The sequence below is a fragment of the Diceros bicornis genome, chromosome 10 (genome assembly GCF_020826845.1).
Source record: "Diceros bicornis minor isolate mBicDic1 chromosome 10, mDicBic1.mat.cur, whole genome shotgun sequence".
Classification (NCBI taxonomy): Eukaryota; Metazoa; Chordata; class Mammalia; order Perissodactyla; family Rhinocerotidae; genus Diceros; species Diceros bicornis.
In genome coordinates, this window is record NC_080749.1 from 26,009,837 (window position 1) to 26,029,482 (window position 19,646).

General features: G+C 34.9%; 1 protein-coding gene across 1 annotated transcript in view; it reads right to left on the reverse strand.

Annotated features, from left to right (window-relative positions):
- LRP1B (LDL receptor related protein 1B) overlaps nucleotides 1-19,646 on the reverse strand; it is a 1,024,768-nt gene that overhangs the window by 759,141 nt on the left and 245,981 nt on the right. Inside the window, exon 9 of the mRNA XM_058548897.1 lies at nucleotides 272-452. Within this exon, the coding sequence (XP_058404880.1) occupies nucleotides 272-452 (181 nt within the window). The remainder of the gene's footprint in view (nucleotides 1-271; nucleotides 453-19,646) is intronic.

Below are 19,646 nucleotides of genomic sequence, written 5' to 3' on the forward strand. Positions count from 1 at the left end.
TAAAATGGAGAATTATTGTGCTTGTCTGAATAAATCCAGCAAATATATCCTTCATACAAATAATCTATTTATTTCAGTTCAATATATTTTGACATGTTTATTTAGCACATTTTCCAGGAGGAGAAATCATTAAATGACTATACCATTTCCCAATCAGACCATTCACGTGTGAATTCACATGTGAATTTAAATAAAACTTACTACAACTGAATATGTAAAAAACAAATTTAATATCATTTTCCTTATATGAAGCTGATCAAATATTGCATACCCATTAACAGGATCCACCACAATCCCTCTGGGATGTGACATTTCTCCCTCTAAAAGAGTCTTCCGGCTCTGAGAAGCCTTTTCCAGCCTGGCCACATTAATCGTCTTCCTGTGGCCGTCGTTTGTCCAATAGAGGTTATCTCCGATCCAGTCCACAGCAATGCCCTCCACGTTATCTAGATCTGTCAAAAGCAAAAACAAGAGAGAAACAAATCTGACAATAGTGTCCATTGCTTATGTTTAATTTAAAAAGTTTAATTTAAAAAGGAATGAATTCTGGACCATAAATCGTTTATAGTGTGATTTTTGCAAATATCATCGTTCCATAAAAAATTTGCAATTTTATTTTGAACGCCATTTTGTGTGAATGACGGTCCCTCTCTCAAAATGTTTTACTTGAAACAGTAATCTGAAGAAAAACAGGAAAAACTAAGTGTTGAGAGCAAAAAGGGTAAAAAATAATTGCAGAATAAAAATACAGTGATATAGACTGTTCAGAAGAAAAATCAAGTAGTATGGTGTCTTGACATGAGTACAGCCATGTTTGGCTGCTCCATTGACCTACAGCCACCAGCACAAAAAGAAATACAAAGCTGCTTTCTGTGTGGTGGGAACTGGCCTTTTCCCGGGAACTGGCCTTTCTCCCACGGAGAGAGTTGCAAGTTGTAACATTTCAAGGCTCTTGGAGCGTCGTAGCACGGGATGGACTGGCCATCTGTGCCGGGCTGAGACGATAACCAAAGAGAACAATGCACGTACACAACTACTGGGCCGGGATGTTAGCCAGGGGGCTCAGTGCACATACGCCACTGATAACCATTTTGTACATGGGAACACTAAATGCTTGCTCTGCAAACTCTGTAATTGCTTACTCTGAAAATTACTGATGGTATAAAAACTGCTGGAAACTGAGACCCGGTGAGAGTTCCACCTGTGGAAGGGACGCCTTGCCCAGGACGTGTGATCCTTGCCCAGCCGCGTCGATTGACAGGGCTCTCCCGGCAGTGGGGCATGGATGTTGTGAGTACCTGGTTTGATGTGAAGTAATTGATTTGATATGAAGTAATTGATTTGATGTGTTCTCTTTTCGGTTAACCTGGTGTTTCTCCTTCTGGTTGATTTGTGTCATTTCTCTTCAGCCGATGTGGGTGTTTTCCCTTTCCAGTCGGGCTGATGTTTTTTTCCCTCTTAATATTTGACCTATTTGGATCTGTTTGCAGACTGTCACCTTTACTATCCTCTATATAATAAAATATACCTTCAGTCCATTTGTTTGGAGTGGAAAGTGTCTTTTACGTCTCCGATCGAATCCCCGAACCTCTAGTAACATATGGACAAGTAATATTTTCAAAAAGTAAGCACATTCAAACTTGTAATACGTAACCCACGTAACTGAAATCGTATAAATGTCCTCTTGCCAAGGGATGAACAGGCCCAGCAGAAGCACACCTTTGAAAGCCCGGAAATGGTTTTCATCACGGAACTGCGTGAACGGTGAATCTCAAAGAAATACCAAAATATTTCTGTATATTCTAGACTTATTTTAAAAAGGATCCAATTACAGACTTCTATCAGATACAGGCAGTGATAATTTAAAGGAATATTATAAATATATAATCTTACGGGTTCAACTAATTCAAACCCTCTACTTTACAGAAGGAGAAATTTGAACACTTGAAAGTAAAGGCTTATAGTCTATCATCACACATGAAGTGGTAGAGTTGGGATAAAATCCAAGTCAGATGATCCCCAACGTAGAGATCTTTAAAACCGCACTGCTCCTATGGTGAGTACTGTCCTCGCTTTCTGTCATTTTGTTAACCACCCTCCCAACTGTTCACAACATCACAAAGATAGTTCCATTCCTCTATCGCATGAGAAATTGCTGTGAACTCCTCTTCTTTCAAAAGCAGGTAAGACTTTATCTCTTTTCCTCTTTGGTATCAGGTAGAGAACTGGAACTTACTGGACAAAGCACCGAGTAGCAGGACATTCAAGACAGAGCTGTGCATTCACACACTACTGGGAAATCTATATGACATCCCCTCATATGCGGATATAATAAATATTTACTATTATCTTTAATCATGGCTCTTCTGGCCTTGGAAAAAAATGAAATTTTCTTTTGTGACACTTCCTGCTAATCAGCATGTGCCCTGACTCAGGGTGACTAATACAACGCTTGATTTGATCTAACTGAAAATCCCATTATGGTGAATCAGATATGTTCTCAATTTCACTAAGCTATCTGCTTCATTACCATCCAATGCGAGTAATTTTCATAGGTTAATTGTGCCTATGCTTAGAAAAAAGTTTAATTTTGTCTTTACTTTACGATACTTAATTCTACTGAGAGCTTTCCTGCTCTGGCATAATGGAAAGAGAAGAGCTGTTTACTCTTTCCTTTTCTATTTATCATAGTCTGTGGCTGATTTTTATCTTGTTAGTTGGTTTTCAAAAATTGGATTACTTTTGAAATCTACTCTGTAGAAACTTCCTTCTTCAATAACCCTCTTATTTTTAAAACTTTTCCTTTTGACATTTGACTTGAGACTTATTTTTTTCATACGAAGCAGTTGCAATACTATCTGGATTGAAATTTTGTTTCTGATACTTGGGTAAGCAACTCAGTCACTCTGATCCTTAATTTCGTCATTTGTAAAGTGAAGATAATAATAGCACCTACTCCATAGGGTGATAACAAGGGGTAAATTAGCTACTGCATGTAAAACATTTAGCATACTGCCTGTAATATTATAAATTCACAATACATGTTACTTTTGAATAATAAAATATTTTATATATATATACTGGCTCTTTTCCTTATGGGCGCTACTCGATAGAAATATACCTTATGTTTTACAATGATTATTCAGTAATATTTCCTTATATTTTGAAAAGTGGCCAACTTTAACTAGAAACAGTATATGCAGAGTCAGTTGTGAATAAATAGTAAGAGGGGAACGGAATTGAATTCTAAAAAGCAGAACTTGGGAGGATCCTGCCCCTAATTGGTTTGCTTGTTTTGTCTTTGAAAAATGAAATGCTTAAACAGCACAAAGAGGTCATTAGGATCACAGTTTCTAGAAGCACATTTTCTAGGCTCTGCCACTCACTCTCTCTCTAACTGAGTTATTTAACCATCCTATTCTTCAATTTCCTGATCTTTAAAATGGGTATAATAATAGCGTTTAACTCATGGGATTGTTCTGAGGATTGAATAAATTAATATATGTAAAATTCTTAAAATAATTGTTGGCACATAGTAAATGTTATATAAACATTGTTATTAATATTATTACCAAAATTTCATTATTATTATAATCTTCTCTTTAGCTACCCATTTAGTCTGTTAAGATAGCAATAAAATAATTAGCCTACAGTGTTTTTTAATGTTGTTTTTGTGTGTGTGTTTTGTTTTTCTCTTCTGAGAAGAATGAGGCTGAATCCAAATTTTAAAAAGAAACATAAAAAAGTCTGTGTGCAAAGGCTATCTTTAACAGGGCGTGGAGGAATTTCCTCTCTTATACTTGTAGGACAAAGCCTGAACAATCAATGAATCTTTTTTTCAACAAATATGCATCGATAAGGGAAGTATTCTGTTTCTATATTATATGGTATCTACCTTTAAATAGCTTATGATTTAGATGGAATGCTAAGACATATAGAGTATCACTTTTATGTACATTTGATTTTTTATTCAAGGGGGTTTGGTTGGCGCCTGCCTGAGATTGACTATTAGAAACTCTATGACTGGGGCCGGGCAGGTGGCATAGAGGTTAATTCCACAGGTCTGCTTCGGTGGCCTGGGGTTCGCCAGTTCGGATCCTGGGCATGGACATACTCACCACTCATCAAACCATGCTGAGGTGGTGTCCCACACAGAAGACCTACAACTCTACAACTGCGATACATAACTACGTACTGGGGCTTTGGGGGAGAAAAAAGAAAAAAAAGGAAAATTGGCAACAGATATTAGGTCAGGGCCAATCTAAAAAAAAAAAGAAAGAGAAATTCTATGACCAAAATCCTTCAATCAGATGATCAGGGACATATGAAGCTTTATGGCACTCAAATTCCAAACAAACATAGGTGACTACAGAGATACTAATTACTAGCTCAAGGAAACACATGATTGTTCAGATGCAAGGAAGGGGTTTGATAAAGAGAAACTTGCTAGAGTAGATTGCTTTGATACCTTTGGGTAGATTTCAAGTATTCAACATACCAAAATCAACATTCACTATTATGTTACTATTATTATTATGACATAACTAATAGCAAACAAAGAATATGAATGTTTTTTGAAAACTGGTCAAAATATCCCTTAAGTTTCACAAAATACCCATTTTCATCATCAATAGGCAAGGACTCTCAATATGTCTGTACTTCTTCCAAAAAAAAGAAAAATTCTAGTAGACAATGATTTCTTGTAAATTTTTTTTAGATTAAGATTATGTCTATATGTTCCATTGTAAGTGAAGAAATGAGACATTTACCCATATACTTCAGATTAAAAACAGATTTTTTCATGAACTCTGTGACTACTTAAGATTAACATTATTTTGGCTTAAATTATTAAAATTTCCATCATTTTTCCTTTGTAAACATTGTTCTAGTACTTAAAGAATAACTTTTATAAATGGATATAATATATGAATCGCACATTAAAAAAACACACATCTCATCAAAAGCTAGACTTTTCACTTAAGTGAAAAATTCTTGAAGGTAGCGATGTTGTTTCCTACAAGTGATACCTACCATTAAGGAAATGAGGATAAATAAGAAATAATAAAATTTATTTAAATTAAAAAAATAATATATGTATGTAAAAGAATTAAAACACAAAAGTTATTTAAATTAATTTAATACCTAGGATTAGATAAAATAAGCATTTTAAAATGAATGGAGAAAAACATACTTCTAAAACTAAAACATCATTACTTGTCTGATTTTTATATATTACACATTAATGGAACAGAAGATTAATGTTTTATATATTTAAAATAAAATCTACTTTTAAAATGGGCCCAAGATGATAAGAATTTTTTTTAAAAGGCTAAGGATGTGAGCAGTGGCCTTAGTTTTGTTAAGGTGCATAAGCTGGATCTCCATAAGTAATCCATAAGTCTTGATGCTTTACAACAGAATTTGATTAACATAATAATATTAACCGGAAATTATACCCCACAACTGCCATTATAAAAACACAGTGCCTATATATTTCCAATATATACAGGTTTTTCTATCCTTAGTATGAACATTATTTTTCTGAGTTGTAATGAAGTATTACAAAATTGTTTGCATGAGTACAGAGTATGGTCACATGCCTTAAATAACTAGACATACAGTGTGCACGTAGACACGCCTAGGGCCAGGGATGCCTTACCTTGCCTCGGAGTCAGCACTTGGACAACTCTTCTGCCTCATATTCATGTAGTTAAATTAATACAAATTCTCTTTGTGCATTTCAATATGGCCTGATGCATCACAGCTCATATGTATTTAACATGAGTGAATGAAGTTGATTTAATTAACAGTGTGGCAGTAGAGTTTGCCTGCTGAATTTTCTATCTCACGGGGTTACAGGAGTCTTTGGCCAGACTAAACTTTTTTACATCATCTGTCCCCAGTGGTCATGTTCTCATCCTCATTTTCATTCCAAGTCCTTCCTCAGTTCAGGTATTAGGTCAGGAAGGGTGAATACACAAGCTACTACCAATCAGAACAAAATACTTTGCTGTTGTATTGAAAGACATATGTAAAGTGCATATAAAGGTCTTAATTTCCAGATGAATAGAATATAGTAAAACTAGTGGTTTCCTTCTATTATCAAAAACATACTGTCAGTTTCAATTTGGGGGGCAGTGATACAAATTGTCTCTCTATGACATTCAGATATTTCATCTTTGATGCAGTGATGAGCACATTTAAGAGTAAAGAGAGTGCTACAGTATGCATGATAGTTACCAATAAAGTAATCTAAAGTGATGATTTAAATGAAAGGTTACAAGAACTATTAAGAAGTAAGATTTTACCCTACTTTCAAGATAACAAGTTAGCCAATTACTGTTTTGTGGATGCTGGTAGAAGACACAAGACTTGTAGGTCACATATAAAGGACTTTACTACTCATGGCACAGCAAGCAGCATGTTCATCAGCAGATTGGTGTCAGCTCCCCTTACTCCAAAGTCCCGTGGGGGCGACTGGAATGGGCTTGCATGAACGCCTTCATAAACAGTGGGTTTCATTACAGGAGACGAATTCTGAACTTAGGAAAGCCAAATCTTTCATAATGAGCAATAAGCAGGCTTGATCTTTACACCGAGGAATACTCTATCTCTCCTTCCAAGGCTTTTTCTGTACAAACATCCTTGTAAGGATACTTCAGAATAAAAGGCAACAAGTGCTTCACTCTAAGACATGCAGAAATATGAGCGATCCATGGAGAATTGTCTCCCAAGAAAAGGTCCTGAAAAGTCATAATTTAGTAGTCTTTAATAAATGCAGATAGAGCAAATAAGTTAGTGTGCGAACACAATCAAAGATAATAATCATTTCTGGGTTCCGAGCTGTTGCTCTTATGGGAATTCTCTATTGATTTACACTACTACACCTTAAAGCATATTGTTCAGCTAGCAATATGTGATGGTTAATTTTATGAGTAATTTGGCTAGGCCACAGAACACAGATATTTGGTTAAACATCAGTCCGGATATGGCTGTGACAGTATTTTGTAGATAGTATTAACATTTAAATCAAAACACTTTGAGTAAAGCAGATACTCTCCATAATGTGGGTTGGTCTCACCCAATCAGTTGAAGGCTTTAAGAGAAAACAGACTGAGGTCTTCTGAAGAAGAGGGAATTTGGCTTCTAGACTGTCTTTGGATTTGAGCCACAATATCAACTTTTCCCTGGGTCTACAACCTGTCGGCCCACTCTGCAGATTTTGAACTTGCCATCATCCACAATCATGTGAACCAATTCTTTAAAAAATATCTGTCTTTCTCTCTCTTTATGTACATATCCTATTGGTTCTCTTTCTCTAGAGAACCCTGACTAATACGCCATCACCAGGCCTGTGATCTGGAAATAATTGTACTGAATGTTCTGGGCAGAAGAAGGACACCCTTCACATTCATTCTTTCCAGATGAAACACTGCAAGGTGTATACTATGCAGGGCAGAGTAGCTTCCACTTTAAGAAAGCCTCTACAGATAATGCAATGAGTATATAGCTCATTTTACAATATTTCACTACAAATTTTTGGAAAATACCAGAGTTGTATTGTAAATATTTTTAATGTTTTATTTTCTGTATATTATGATGTTTTGACAAGGCTTTAAAAAGCCTTTCCAGCTGGGGGGAGATTGTCCCTCTTGGGGACAGCCAATTCTTAGAGATAGCAAAGGGCCCAGCCAGGAACATGCCTTTGAGGTGCAAACTAACTAACCCAGAGCCATACCTCTTCTATCTGGTCCCTATACCCCAGGAGGCACTATTCCTCTGCCTTAATCATCCAAATGCCAGGTACAAGGCAACTCATAACTAGTCCTATAGTTTAAAGCCCAAAGGAATTATTCAAACCAGCCAATCCTAAACTCTTTATCCTGCCCTGCCTTGCCTTTCCCACAGAAACTCTAATAAAGGCTTTCCCTTCACTACTGTCTTTTGCCGCCTGACCATCCAGGCATCTTTCCCATGTGGTCCTGGGTGGTGCTGCGCCTTCTGTCTCTAGAACTTGTGAATATAATAAACTTTGTTTTCCTGACCCTCTGTTCAGTCTCTTCTTGTGGCTGCACCTGACTATCTCATGAAAGAATACAAAATATGAGTCCTCATTGTGAATGGGGAGTGAGAAAGTAATTTCCGTTAATGCCCTTTACTACTCAATTCTGCCTACTTACCAAGAGAAAGCAGAGAAAAAATTGCTTCAACTTCTGATCACAAAATATCATAGCTATTCTTAAATATTCCTTTTAGTCCTATGAAGTAGGTTATAATTTATAAAAATAAAACACTTTGGAACTTATTGCATTAATACTAAATTACTCAATCTCTTTCATATTAGATGAAAAGGCAACTCTATTAGAAGTCACTTGAGCAATTTAATTTCATAGAAAGTGACTTTTTTATTAGCTACATTTTCTAATATGTTTCATATTTTTGCACTTAGTCATTTAAACATTCAAACAGTTGCATAACTTCCACTGATAATTTTCACTGAACTTTTAAAAGAAAACAAAGTAGCATACAATTTACTTAGGCATCATGTTTAGTGAAAGATACTGATCATTAAATTCCAGGTTGAGCTTAAAAGATGTAAATCTTCATTATTTATAACTACCACGACAAAGAACAAATGTGTCATCTCATGTGACCATCCTCCTGGAGCTTACCTTACCATCCTAAATTAAATGCACATAATCACAACGCTCCTTGGTCCACAGGTAGCCTTATAAAACTGAAGCAGTGAGTCAGAGGAAAATGTAATAATAAAACTAAGCAGGAACCTAGTTATAAAGTCAGTATTTTAGAGATAAAAAGAAGCTAAAGAACCATATAGTTCAACTTCTACATTATACAAATAATGAAACAAAGCCCCAGAAAAATGAAACAAGGACCCACGTTTGATTAGTAGCCAACACAAGAAGTCTGGAACTTTGACCCGTGTTCCAATATACCTATCTACTTTATGTCAAAGTTTGATCTTCAGAATTTTAAAAGAAAAAATCATAAACGGAGGAGTCAAAGAAAGTTAATATAAGCAAGGATTCATCAGAAGGAGGAAAAAGTGGGGCATGGACAAGGGGAGGAGAGTAGAGATAGAGTAAGATTACTGAAGTGAAAGGTGTTTTACCAACTTTCCAATAAAAAAATCTCTATTCTCGAGGCTGGCCCCGTGGCCTAGTTGTTAAGTTCGGTGCACTCCGCTTTCACGGCTGGGGTTCAGTTCCCAGGTGCAGACCTACACCACTTGTTGGCGGCCATGCTGTGGTGGCAGCCCACATACAAAATAGAGGAAGACTGGCACAGATGTTAACTCAGGGCGAATCTCCCTCAAGCAAAAAAGAGGAAGACTGGCAATGGATGTTAGCTCAGTCAAATCTTCCTCAAGCAAAAAAAATCATTCTCAATAAACTGCAGTTATTATTTTCTTACCAAAATATATTTGATAGCTGACAGTGTAGAGAGTCAACAAATGTGTATATGAAGGGAAGTCAAATATTAAAATAAAATATAAGGAAAAACTGAGGCACTGTTACAGGATACATGAAACTGAGAAGACATATCAACTAAATACTTTATGGAAAAACTGGTGAAATTTGAGTAAAGTCTTTAGTTAATAGTATTATATCAATATTAATTTTTAGGTTTTGATAACTGTAGTGTTATTATGTGAGATGTCATATTAGGAAAAACTGTGTAAGGAATATATACTCACTGTACTATTTTTGCAATTTTTCTACCTAATTAAAGTAGTTAAAAATTAATTTTTAAAAATGTAATAAAGTAAATGAATGAATGGTTTTGGAAATGCATTATTTTTAATATACAGAACACGCCAAAGGCTACATGTAGCGTAATCTGTAGGAAAAAAGAAGATAGTTAAAATATCGATATTAACGCTATATTTTGTAACAATTTTGGTACTGTAAACTAAATGAATCCTTACAATTCCACAGTAAAATCACAAAAAAATTTAGTGCAGAAAAATTTATCTAAATAAGTATATAGCATGAAACCATTCAAAATAGCTATGTAACTATGCAAGAAAAACATCATTTGAAGCTGCGCAAGAAAATGAGATGTTGATTTTGAGCCTGGGACAGTGTGCTAAAACAGGGATGTCTTGTGTGTATTAACTAAAAATCACAGTTAACTTTTTCATTAAAAAATGTTGCAGAAGTTCAAATGAATCATGAGAAATACGTAAAATTTTAGAAGATTCCTGAAAAATCGCCAGGAAATCTCATCATAAGAACAATTTCAGTAAACACTAAAATAACTTTTCAGATAATCAAACAAATAATAATGATGATTGATATTGCTCCTTATTTTAGAACAAAAAAGAATCATTCTTCCATCATTCTTAGTTCTGTTTAATGAGTTTAATTACTATTTTTAAAGTAATGACAGCCAAATTAAAGTTCCCTTTCATCCACAATGAATAATCCTTGCACAGCTACTGTATGCCAAGCGTTGTTCTAGGCTCTAAGGATCTATCAATGAAGGAAAAAAACAAAAATCTCTGATATCTTGAAGTTTACATTCTTGTAGCAAGACAACGAATAAGCAAAATACACCCAGGACAAGTACTAGAGAAAAAAAGTAACCAGAAAAAGAGGATAAGGATTTGAGCAGGGTATAATTTTAGACGAGGAGGCCAGGAAGGGCTAACTGAGGAGGTGGCTTGTAAGCAAAGACATCTAAGAGGTGAAGGAGAGCGATATGGGACAGCTGGTGGAAGAGAGTTCCAAACACAAGGAACAATGCATGCAAATGCCCTGAGGTGGGACCACACCCAGGGTGCTCAGGAGACGACAAAGAAAATACTAGGAAGGAGTCACAGGGACATTATGAGTTATATAGCAGAAAACAACTTAAACAAACTATTTTTTTTTTTCGCCTGTGAATTTAAAAGTCCTTACATGGAACACTTTTGAGGTGATTACATGTAAAATCCTCATGAACAGTAGAGATAAGTGAGTCCTTATGACGTGTTTATTTCTGGGGTCTGATTTGTGGGTACCAGGAGAGGCAGTCCCCAATGGACCCTGAGTGTCCTTGAACTTTCCTGCTGAGTGTGCTGAACTGTAAGGCTTATCTGCTTTCCCATACTGAACAATTTCTACAGCTAGTCACATAGACAACTAAATCAAAGGGACCACAGAAGTGAACACTGTGTGACTGTTCACTCCAGAAGGCAGAGGGACAAGAGAGCTTGCTGTTTGCTGCAATGTCGGCTGTTTGCTCAAAATGTGCTGATCTCCAGGCCCTGCATTCCTCAGGCTTGCTTAGCACCCATCTGGGCCCATCACATCGCTCTGTGAGACTTGGGGACAGAGGAACCATCACAGCTATGCTGATGCTCATGCTGTGTTTGCTGTGAGTAACAAACTATCTTAAGGGTTATTTTCTCATTTTCTCCTTTTGGCACTCTGCAGCAGTGGCAGGTTTACTCCCTGCCATCCTCTATGACAACGCTTCTTGACTTGGGCACTATTGACATTTTGGACTTGATAAATCTTTGCTGTGGTGACTGTCCTGCACATAGCGCAATGTTTAGCAGAACCAGCTTCTATCTATTAGATGCCAGTAGCACCTCCCTTTTTAGTTGTGACAACCAAAAATGATTCCAGATGTTACCAAAGGCCCTATGGAAGACAAAATTACCCCTGCTAGAAGAGGTTGGAGTTCTATCTTGAAAGCGAGTGATATTTCTCAAACTTTCCTTAATCCATCTTGATTTCTCTAAATATGAATTTTCTTGCCCTCAAATGAAAAGTACTTTGTAATGTTTTTTTGGCAAAAAAGCTTGAGAATATTAAATTAGGTTTCTGCAGCTAGTAGAGTAGTATATACAAACTACTATACTTTTTTCAAATATGCTGTCTCAGAGTGGGTCAAATTTCATTGAAATTCCATATATATAAAGTACTTTAAAAGGACAAATGCTAAATGTTTCATGACTAGTCATTGTGACAAATATTTTGGAAATACTTCTCTCAAATTGATAAATTTTTCATGTATATCCCTAGACATCTTTTTCAATCTCAAAAAAGAGTACTTTGTTTTTTTACCTGAAATAATAGTGAGCTAAATTTTACAATTTGCAATTCCTCTATTTGAGACAAGTTACAAATACCTTAACAGTTAAAATATCAAGGTAACTGTTTCTGACTCAAAATGTGCACATTCTTCTTTAATGAACAATAAAGGTTTATGAAAACTCGTTTTATTAACAGAGATAAAAGTGCTAGTTCTGGAGCCTGGAACACTCTGCTATCCTGTGGAGGCAGATGTCTACTAACCAAAGAAGAAAACAGTTGTGTATTAAAATATTTCATATAGTTATCAGACCATCACCATCCACATTAAATATGCTAATATCATTACATTATATTCATTCAAGCTATCTACATATTGCATATTACACTAGATGACAGCTAATTTGTTGTTTTATATCTGAAAAACTCAGAGCCAAAATGCATGTTTTGATGAGAACTTTGATTCTTTCCAATTGCATAGGAATAGTGAGAAGACAATAAAAGTTAATGAATACAGAGAAAAGAGAGTTGATAGGTGTTTAATTTAAGGATGGTCTGAGGTTGTCACCATTTCTTTTCCTTTTCTTTTTCTTTTGGAGGGAGGCAAAAGGTATAAGGGGACACACAATGTAGTTTCATAGTCTATGTGTGAGTCTAAAATAAACCCGGTCTGGGATTAAGAGATACAATATGCTAGTTTGCTATCATAAATCTTGGAAACAAAAGTAACTTCTGTTAAACAATAAAATATCTTGAAGAGTTTACGGTTATTTTTTCCCTCTTAGTCATGTATGAAATCTTCATTTTCAAGATATTTTCCAATATATTGTTTCCAAGATATTGTCTGTCTTGTTCACTGGTGTAGCTTCAGGGTTTAGAACATTGCCTGTTTATAATGTGATCTCAATAAATATTGGTTGTCTGAATGAACATATCAATGAATGACTCACCATCACCTCATAAATAATTCTAACTTTCCTTCTAATGACATATAAGATCTTCCATAATTATTCACCACTAACCTCCTTCATAAGGCCCATGATCCAAGCATCTGTGCTGGATTATACTACTTTTAGCTAATTGATGTGCTGTTGTGGAAAAAACACAGACTTGGGTGGCAGGGAGAAAGTGGCTTCTTTACTTTCATGCTGTCTTTCACTTTGATCTTTCTAAGAATTTTTATAATAACACTTGTCTTTATTTGGTTGTTGTGAAGGTAAAATGAAATGATGTACAAGGCACCTAGCAACAATAGGATTTAATAAATGGTAGCTCATTTCCCTACTCCTATGTGCATATTTTACTTTCCCATCTCTGTGCCATTTTTACTTTTATTCCCTCTCTTTTCTTGCATCTTTTCATTTTAAATCCTTCACCTCTCCCAAGGCCAAAAGAATATCTCTCTGCTACACAAATCTTCTCTTATTCTCCCTGTAAAATTTATCTGTCCTCTAAACTCCCTTAGTACTCTATCTGCATCTCATTCCTGACACTTACCACTTACTGCCTTGTTAAGTTTACTGAAGTGTGGACGTGCCAACTTTTTCATTTGTTTCTGTGAAATATGAGGGCAGGATAGAAGCATAAGTCATGCTTGAAACCCCTAGTAGAGATCAGTATTAAAGGCTTGGTCAATATTTATAAAATGAAAAAAAATGAATGAATGAATGAATGAATGTAAGGACTATAAATCTGGGTGAAGGAAAGAAATAACAGGAAATTGAGGATGTGTGACAAGCTTATTCATTCCAGAATACCAGTGCTCCTATTGTTTCAATATGCCTATGATTCCAATATTTTCATAGAGTGCCAAATACCAAGAAGAAAAATTAAATCCTTAGTTTAATGACTGGATCCTTAAAACTATTCAAATATTTGGAACTATAGAAAACACTTTGGTTTTTTATAGATAACCACCTACAAATCAAACGAATCAGAGAGAAAGTCTGACATATGAGCATACCCAGATTTTCACATGGAGACACATCACTTAATGAGGCTAAAGATATATCACACCCCAGTGTTTGACATATGCCATCACTACTCTCAGGGGCATCAAAAGCAAAATTTGGAGAGTTTTGTATTTAAATAAATATTCTGGATGATAAAAATATTACTCCTTGAAAAGTTCTATGCAATGTAAAAAGTCAATAAAAAATAAAATATTTTCCTTCTTTGCCATCCTAATGTTGAATCTGCTACAGAAGTTGGAATGTCAGTAATGTAAGAATAGGTAAATTATATTCAAAAAGAATAATTCATATTCTGCTACCACAGGGCAGCACATCTTAATTCAAAGAGTAAGGGGGAAAAAGCCCTCAGATTGTACAGATAGAAAATTCAGTATCAATGTTATAGCAAACGATCTCATATTCCAAGAACATTTTCAAGAGTTCTTTAATAAAAAATAATTAAGTTGCTCATAGTTTGTAACAAGGTATTTGATAAATACAACTTTCTAGATCATAGATTATTTTTTCTAAAGAATGTGCAACATTTTGATAGTCATCTTGTAGGGCCGCCCGGTGGCTTAGCGGTTAAGTGCACGCGCTCCGCTGCTGGCGGCCTGGGGTTCAGATCCTGGGCGTGCACCGACGCACCGCTTCTCCGGCCATGCTGAGGCCGCGTCCCACATACAGCAACTAGAGGGATGTGCAGCTATGACATACAACTATCTGCTGGGGCTTTGGGGGAAAAAAATAAATAAATAAAATCTTTAAAAAAAAAAAAAAATAGTCATCTTGTATCTCATCTGGATCATAGTCCCCAGGATTCCTAGCAGAATGGTGAAATACCTACTAGGAAAGCTGCTGCTTCTCCATCTAGTAAAATGCTCATATTAATCTGAACTTCACAGTCGTTCTAGAACATAATTATTGCAGAACTTAACTTATTTTAGAAATGATGGTCTAACATACTACATAGCAGGAAGATTATAAGAATATAAATTGAAAGTTGGAGATATTAGTTACAACTCTTTTGCTAACTATCCACTAACCTTGGGCAAATGATATATCCTCTCTAGATTCATTTTGCTTCTATATAAAATTAGAGAATAACATGTATAAAATAATGCCAGCCGTTTCTTTATTAAGTACCTAACATGTACTAAGTGCCTTAAAAACATGATGGCTCCTAATCCTCAGAGCAACTGAGAATAATTACTATTCCCATCTTACAGATGTAGTAGACAAAGCTTCTGAGAGGTTACATAACCTGTCCAAGGCCACGCAGGATTCACTCTTGCACCTGTCCATTTAACCTCTGCGCTCTGTTATCATGATCTTTAAGGATATTTTTATTTCCAAATTTCTATGACCAATTGTTTTGTAATTATCCCCAATCTAAGCTAATTTCTGAACAGTATAATTAGGGGAGGTATTATGGCATGTTAGAAAGTTCTAACAATTGGGAGTTATGCAATCAGACAAACGGGTTCAAACCCCAGCACAGCATGTAACCAACTGAGGAATAAGAGAACATTCCTTAACTCCTGTTAGACCCTGTTCTTAACTTGTGCAAAAAAACACTATATCTGCTACACTCAAGGATTAGCTTGAGGATTCAGAATAATTTATATGAAATGTCTGGTACACGTGAGGAGCCTAGTAAATGCTATTGTTACACAACAATAAATATTTTGCCAATTGGATTAGATTTAAATTGGTTTAAAATATCATTTTAAGTAACAAAACCATGAAATTTGTAAAAGTAATCATTATTAACTTGGAGGAGCTATATATAATTGAAAAAATATATATTATATTTGTATATGTAAAATGTATAAATATCTTATAAAGGAGTAAAAATTATAAAAACTTCACCAAATTATAGAATTGAAGAACATTACTTTTTTGAGATTGATAGTTTCAATAATTTTAATTCTCTACTTAATATTTTAAATGTTTGATTCAATATTTTACCTTTAAAATTTTTTAAAAAATACCTAATTATGAGACAAAATTAATGTTTTCCTTTTGCTCCACATTAACTTTATAATCCTCGAAGTGGTCTTTAAGGGAATACTATATCAGACTTGCCAAAACAACTAAGTATTGTCTAGGTTGCAAAAAAATTGGTCCTGAAGCTATTTTTTTTAATAGCTGATTAAGTGATGACCGAGAGTAGATAGATGTTTGTGAAGAAATAAGAGGCAAAGATTGTAGCATAACTAGCCCGCAATGAGAAGACACACTTTTATTTAGAAAAAAGTCCTCATGTAAATATAAAAGGAAGAAATTCAGTAGTAGAAAGATTTGGGGGAAGGGCTTAGCAAGCAAAAACAAACTAAACTAAAATAACATTCATCTAAGAGGTAAGATGAAAATTTAGAGTTGTTCATTTTTTTAAAGAAACTATTCATGTTTGAAGAAACCAACTTACGTTAACGTGAACAAAAGTGATCACAGTTTCACTAGTTGTATTAAAATTCTTTTTTACGTTTATCCATAACTGCATTTCTTTACTTTGTAATAGTTACTTTCTTTTAAATTCTTACTTAAGTAAAATACAATTGCATTTAATGTTGTACACATTTTAAAAGGACAGTCAGATGTGAGTAAAATAATTCATGCAGCCTTCCCTAGAGGTAATCACTATAACAGTTTATTAATTTTTCTAAAAAATTTTTAGTATACTTACATAAATAGGATCATCCTGTCTGCACAAAATGTTTTTCAACTTACTTTGTTCACTTATCAGTTTGTCTTCGAGTTTTGCTCATATCAGTATTATAGATCTACCTTATGCATTTTAACTGCTACCTAGTATCGTTCATAGAAAAAATGCAGCATACCTCTTTTGATGGACATTTATATTTGTTTCAATTTCTTTGTTATTACAAATAATGCTTCTTTTTGAACATGTAAATACATCAAGAGAATAGATAACCAATAGTGGAATTGTTAGGTTGAACATTATATACAGTTTAATTCTGATAGATATTACTAATGCTTCAAAACCACTATAACAATTTACATTTTCCCCAATAATGTGGGAAATATTTTATTTTCTTATTGTCTCACTAATATTACATATTATCAATCTTTTATTTTTTAATCTGATGAAGGTGGTAAAAGACATATTATTGTCTTAATTTACATTTTTATGATTAGTATGATGTTGAGCACCTCTCCACCTGCCTAAAAGGGAAATTTGTATTCTTCTTGAATTGCCTTGACAAATACTTTTTATAATTTTTTCTGACATTGTTTGTCTTTATTCTGTAAAATAATCATTTTCTTCTGTATATATGTTGTGAATATTTTTGCCTAGTTTACCTTCTATGTTTTCAATTATGATGTCCTTTGTCATAAAAATATTTTTAAACATCTTTTATATATAATATATAAATATATATTTTAAAATTCATTTAATAGCTTCTGGGTTTTGTGTCTTGCTTAAGAAAATGTTCCAAATCCCAATATCATTAAAAAAAAAACATATCTCCCTAATTTTATATTTTTGTGTTTTTTAAGCTTTATTTTTGTGTGCTTTCTGAGGTAAAATTCTACTTTTATCTTTTTTCTCTAAGTGAATAGACACATCCTAATCCATTTTTTGCGTATGCTTTTGAGGGGTATAATTAATGCCAGGAGAGATGGATTGAACTGGACCTATCATTTTTAGTTCACTTAATTATTAAATTGCTTTAAAGATTGCCTTAAGGCCTTTTTTTCCATCTCTTTTAGTTTTTATTTGCACCATGGGGTTCTCCTTTTCAACTCTCATATTGGAAGTTTACACCTGTGGTGTTGTAGGCTATAATTTCTTGTGCTCTAGTCAATCTCATCCAATCTCCATTCTAGCTAGGAAATTCTCATTATTTCTGATCATTGATGGTAGACTTTTCAATTTTTCAGTGTTGTTATTAATTTATTTGTTTAAAAAATTTTTTCAGTGATTTTTTATGGATACCGAGGACAAAGTCAGGAAGAATTGTTTGCTTAGTCTTATATTTATTCCTTTGCCTCATTTGTAATCTGACCGATACATTCAACTAGAATGCAAACTCTTTGAGAATGACAATTTTATATTTTTGGATGAGCACCTTGCCTACTATCTGGCAAATCTTTGACAATTAAATAATGTTTTATGTAGGCTAATGAATGGAAATCTTAGCAATAAACGAGGATCAGATTTTGAGATAACCCTTAATCATATCAACCTGCACCATCTCTTTGATAATAATGGATTTTTTCTCTGATAACGTAATGCATTAATCAATTTTTCTTTTTGCAAAGTGAAAACTCCCATCGCTACTATTATTTATTTTCTGGTTAAAAAAATAATACAAAATGAGCTTATTGAAAGTACAAAACACTTAAATCTTTTTGCATCAAGTGAAATTTCTTTATCTGTAAACTGTGGATGTTTAAAAGCATCAAAAAGAATTCACATGTATTCATACGTAGTACTCAGCTATTTTAAAAAATTGATTCTAATGCTAAAGTAAAGGGGAAGAAAGCAGTTTTAAAACATATTTCAGTCTTGTTCTTCAAATTCCCATTTGCATTAATGAATTATAGACATGCAGAAGTGGGCTTCGCTTAGGATTCAGAAAGCCACAAAAGATTATTGAAACACGTAACAATAAGAGAAAGCCTAATAATCTACAAAATCACAACTTTTCTTGAGTCCAAATTAAAGCTGAGAAACCAAGACAACAAGAGGAAAAAAATCCGAGGAGTGATAGGGCTCTTCCAGGAAAAACAGGACACATGATTGTTGTTGGTAGAGTATAGGAGGAAGAGGCAACAGCCGTAAAAGTAGATGTTTAAAGAAAGCTAAAATGGTAAAAAAAGTCTTAAAACCAAGTGCAGTTTAATGTGCGAGTTTAAAATTCTTGGGACACTCTGACAACAAAGGATTCCTTTCACTTAGTTCACAAGAGGAATACTGAAGGTATAGCAGGAGACCTTAGAGAGACCCCTTTTGTGTCTCACAGACATGAAACCCACCTGTCCTCTACACTCTTCTCTCATACAAAGGGAATCCCTCAGACCACTGGGGAAGGAGGATGAGAAGGAGACCTGTCCACTCCCAGAAGCAAGAAAAAGGATGCACTTCCTATGAGGGAGGTATAGAAAAAAAAAACCATCCCCACTAGGAAAGAGGCAGGAAATCTTCCCTTCCCCAAAGGTAAGGTGAGCTGCAAAGATAAGCTGCCATTAAGGGAAGGTAGAAGCCAAAGCAATGTGACCCTGAGGGAGGGGTAGGAAACACCCCTGGTCCCACCCCAAGCAATACTAGTGTAATGTTTGGAGAAGTGTAAGAAACTCTCCTGCCACTGGTCTAAAACAAAGGTACACCAATGCTGAGCAAAGAGTAGCAGCAAAGCTGTTTGCCCATGGAAGCAGTGTAGTAAAGGTACTTGGACCCAGAATCCTCAATTGATAGAAAAAACAGATATTTTCTACCCTGGGGGGTGGGGTAGAAGATTATCTCTTGCCCAAGACCTCTCAGAGATACATAGAAGATGTTGGCTGCCAAGGGAGGAGAGGCACAGAAAGACCCCCCTCCCAAGCCCAGCGGGAGCTTGCAGAGAATGCAGAACCTTTCTTCCACCCACTGTGAGACTTCCACTTAGTAAAAGATCACAAC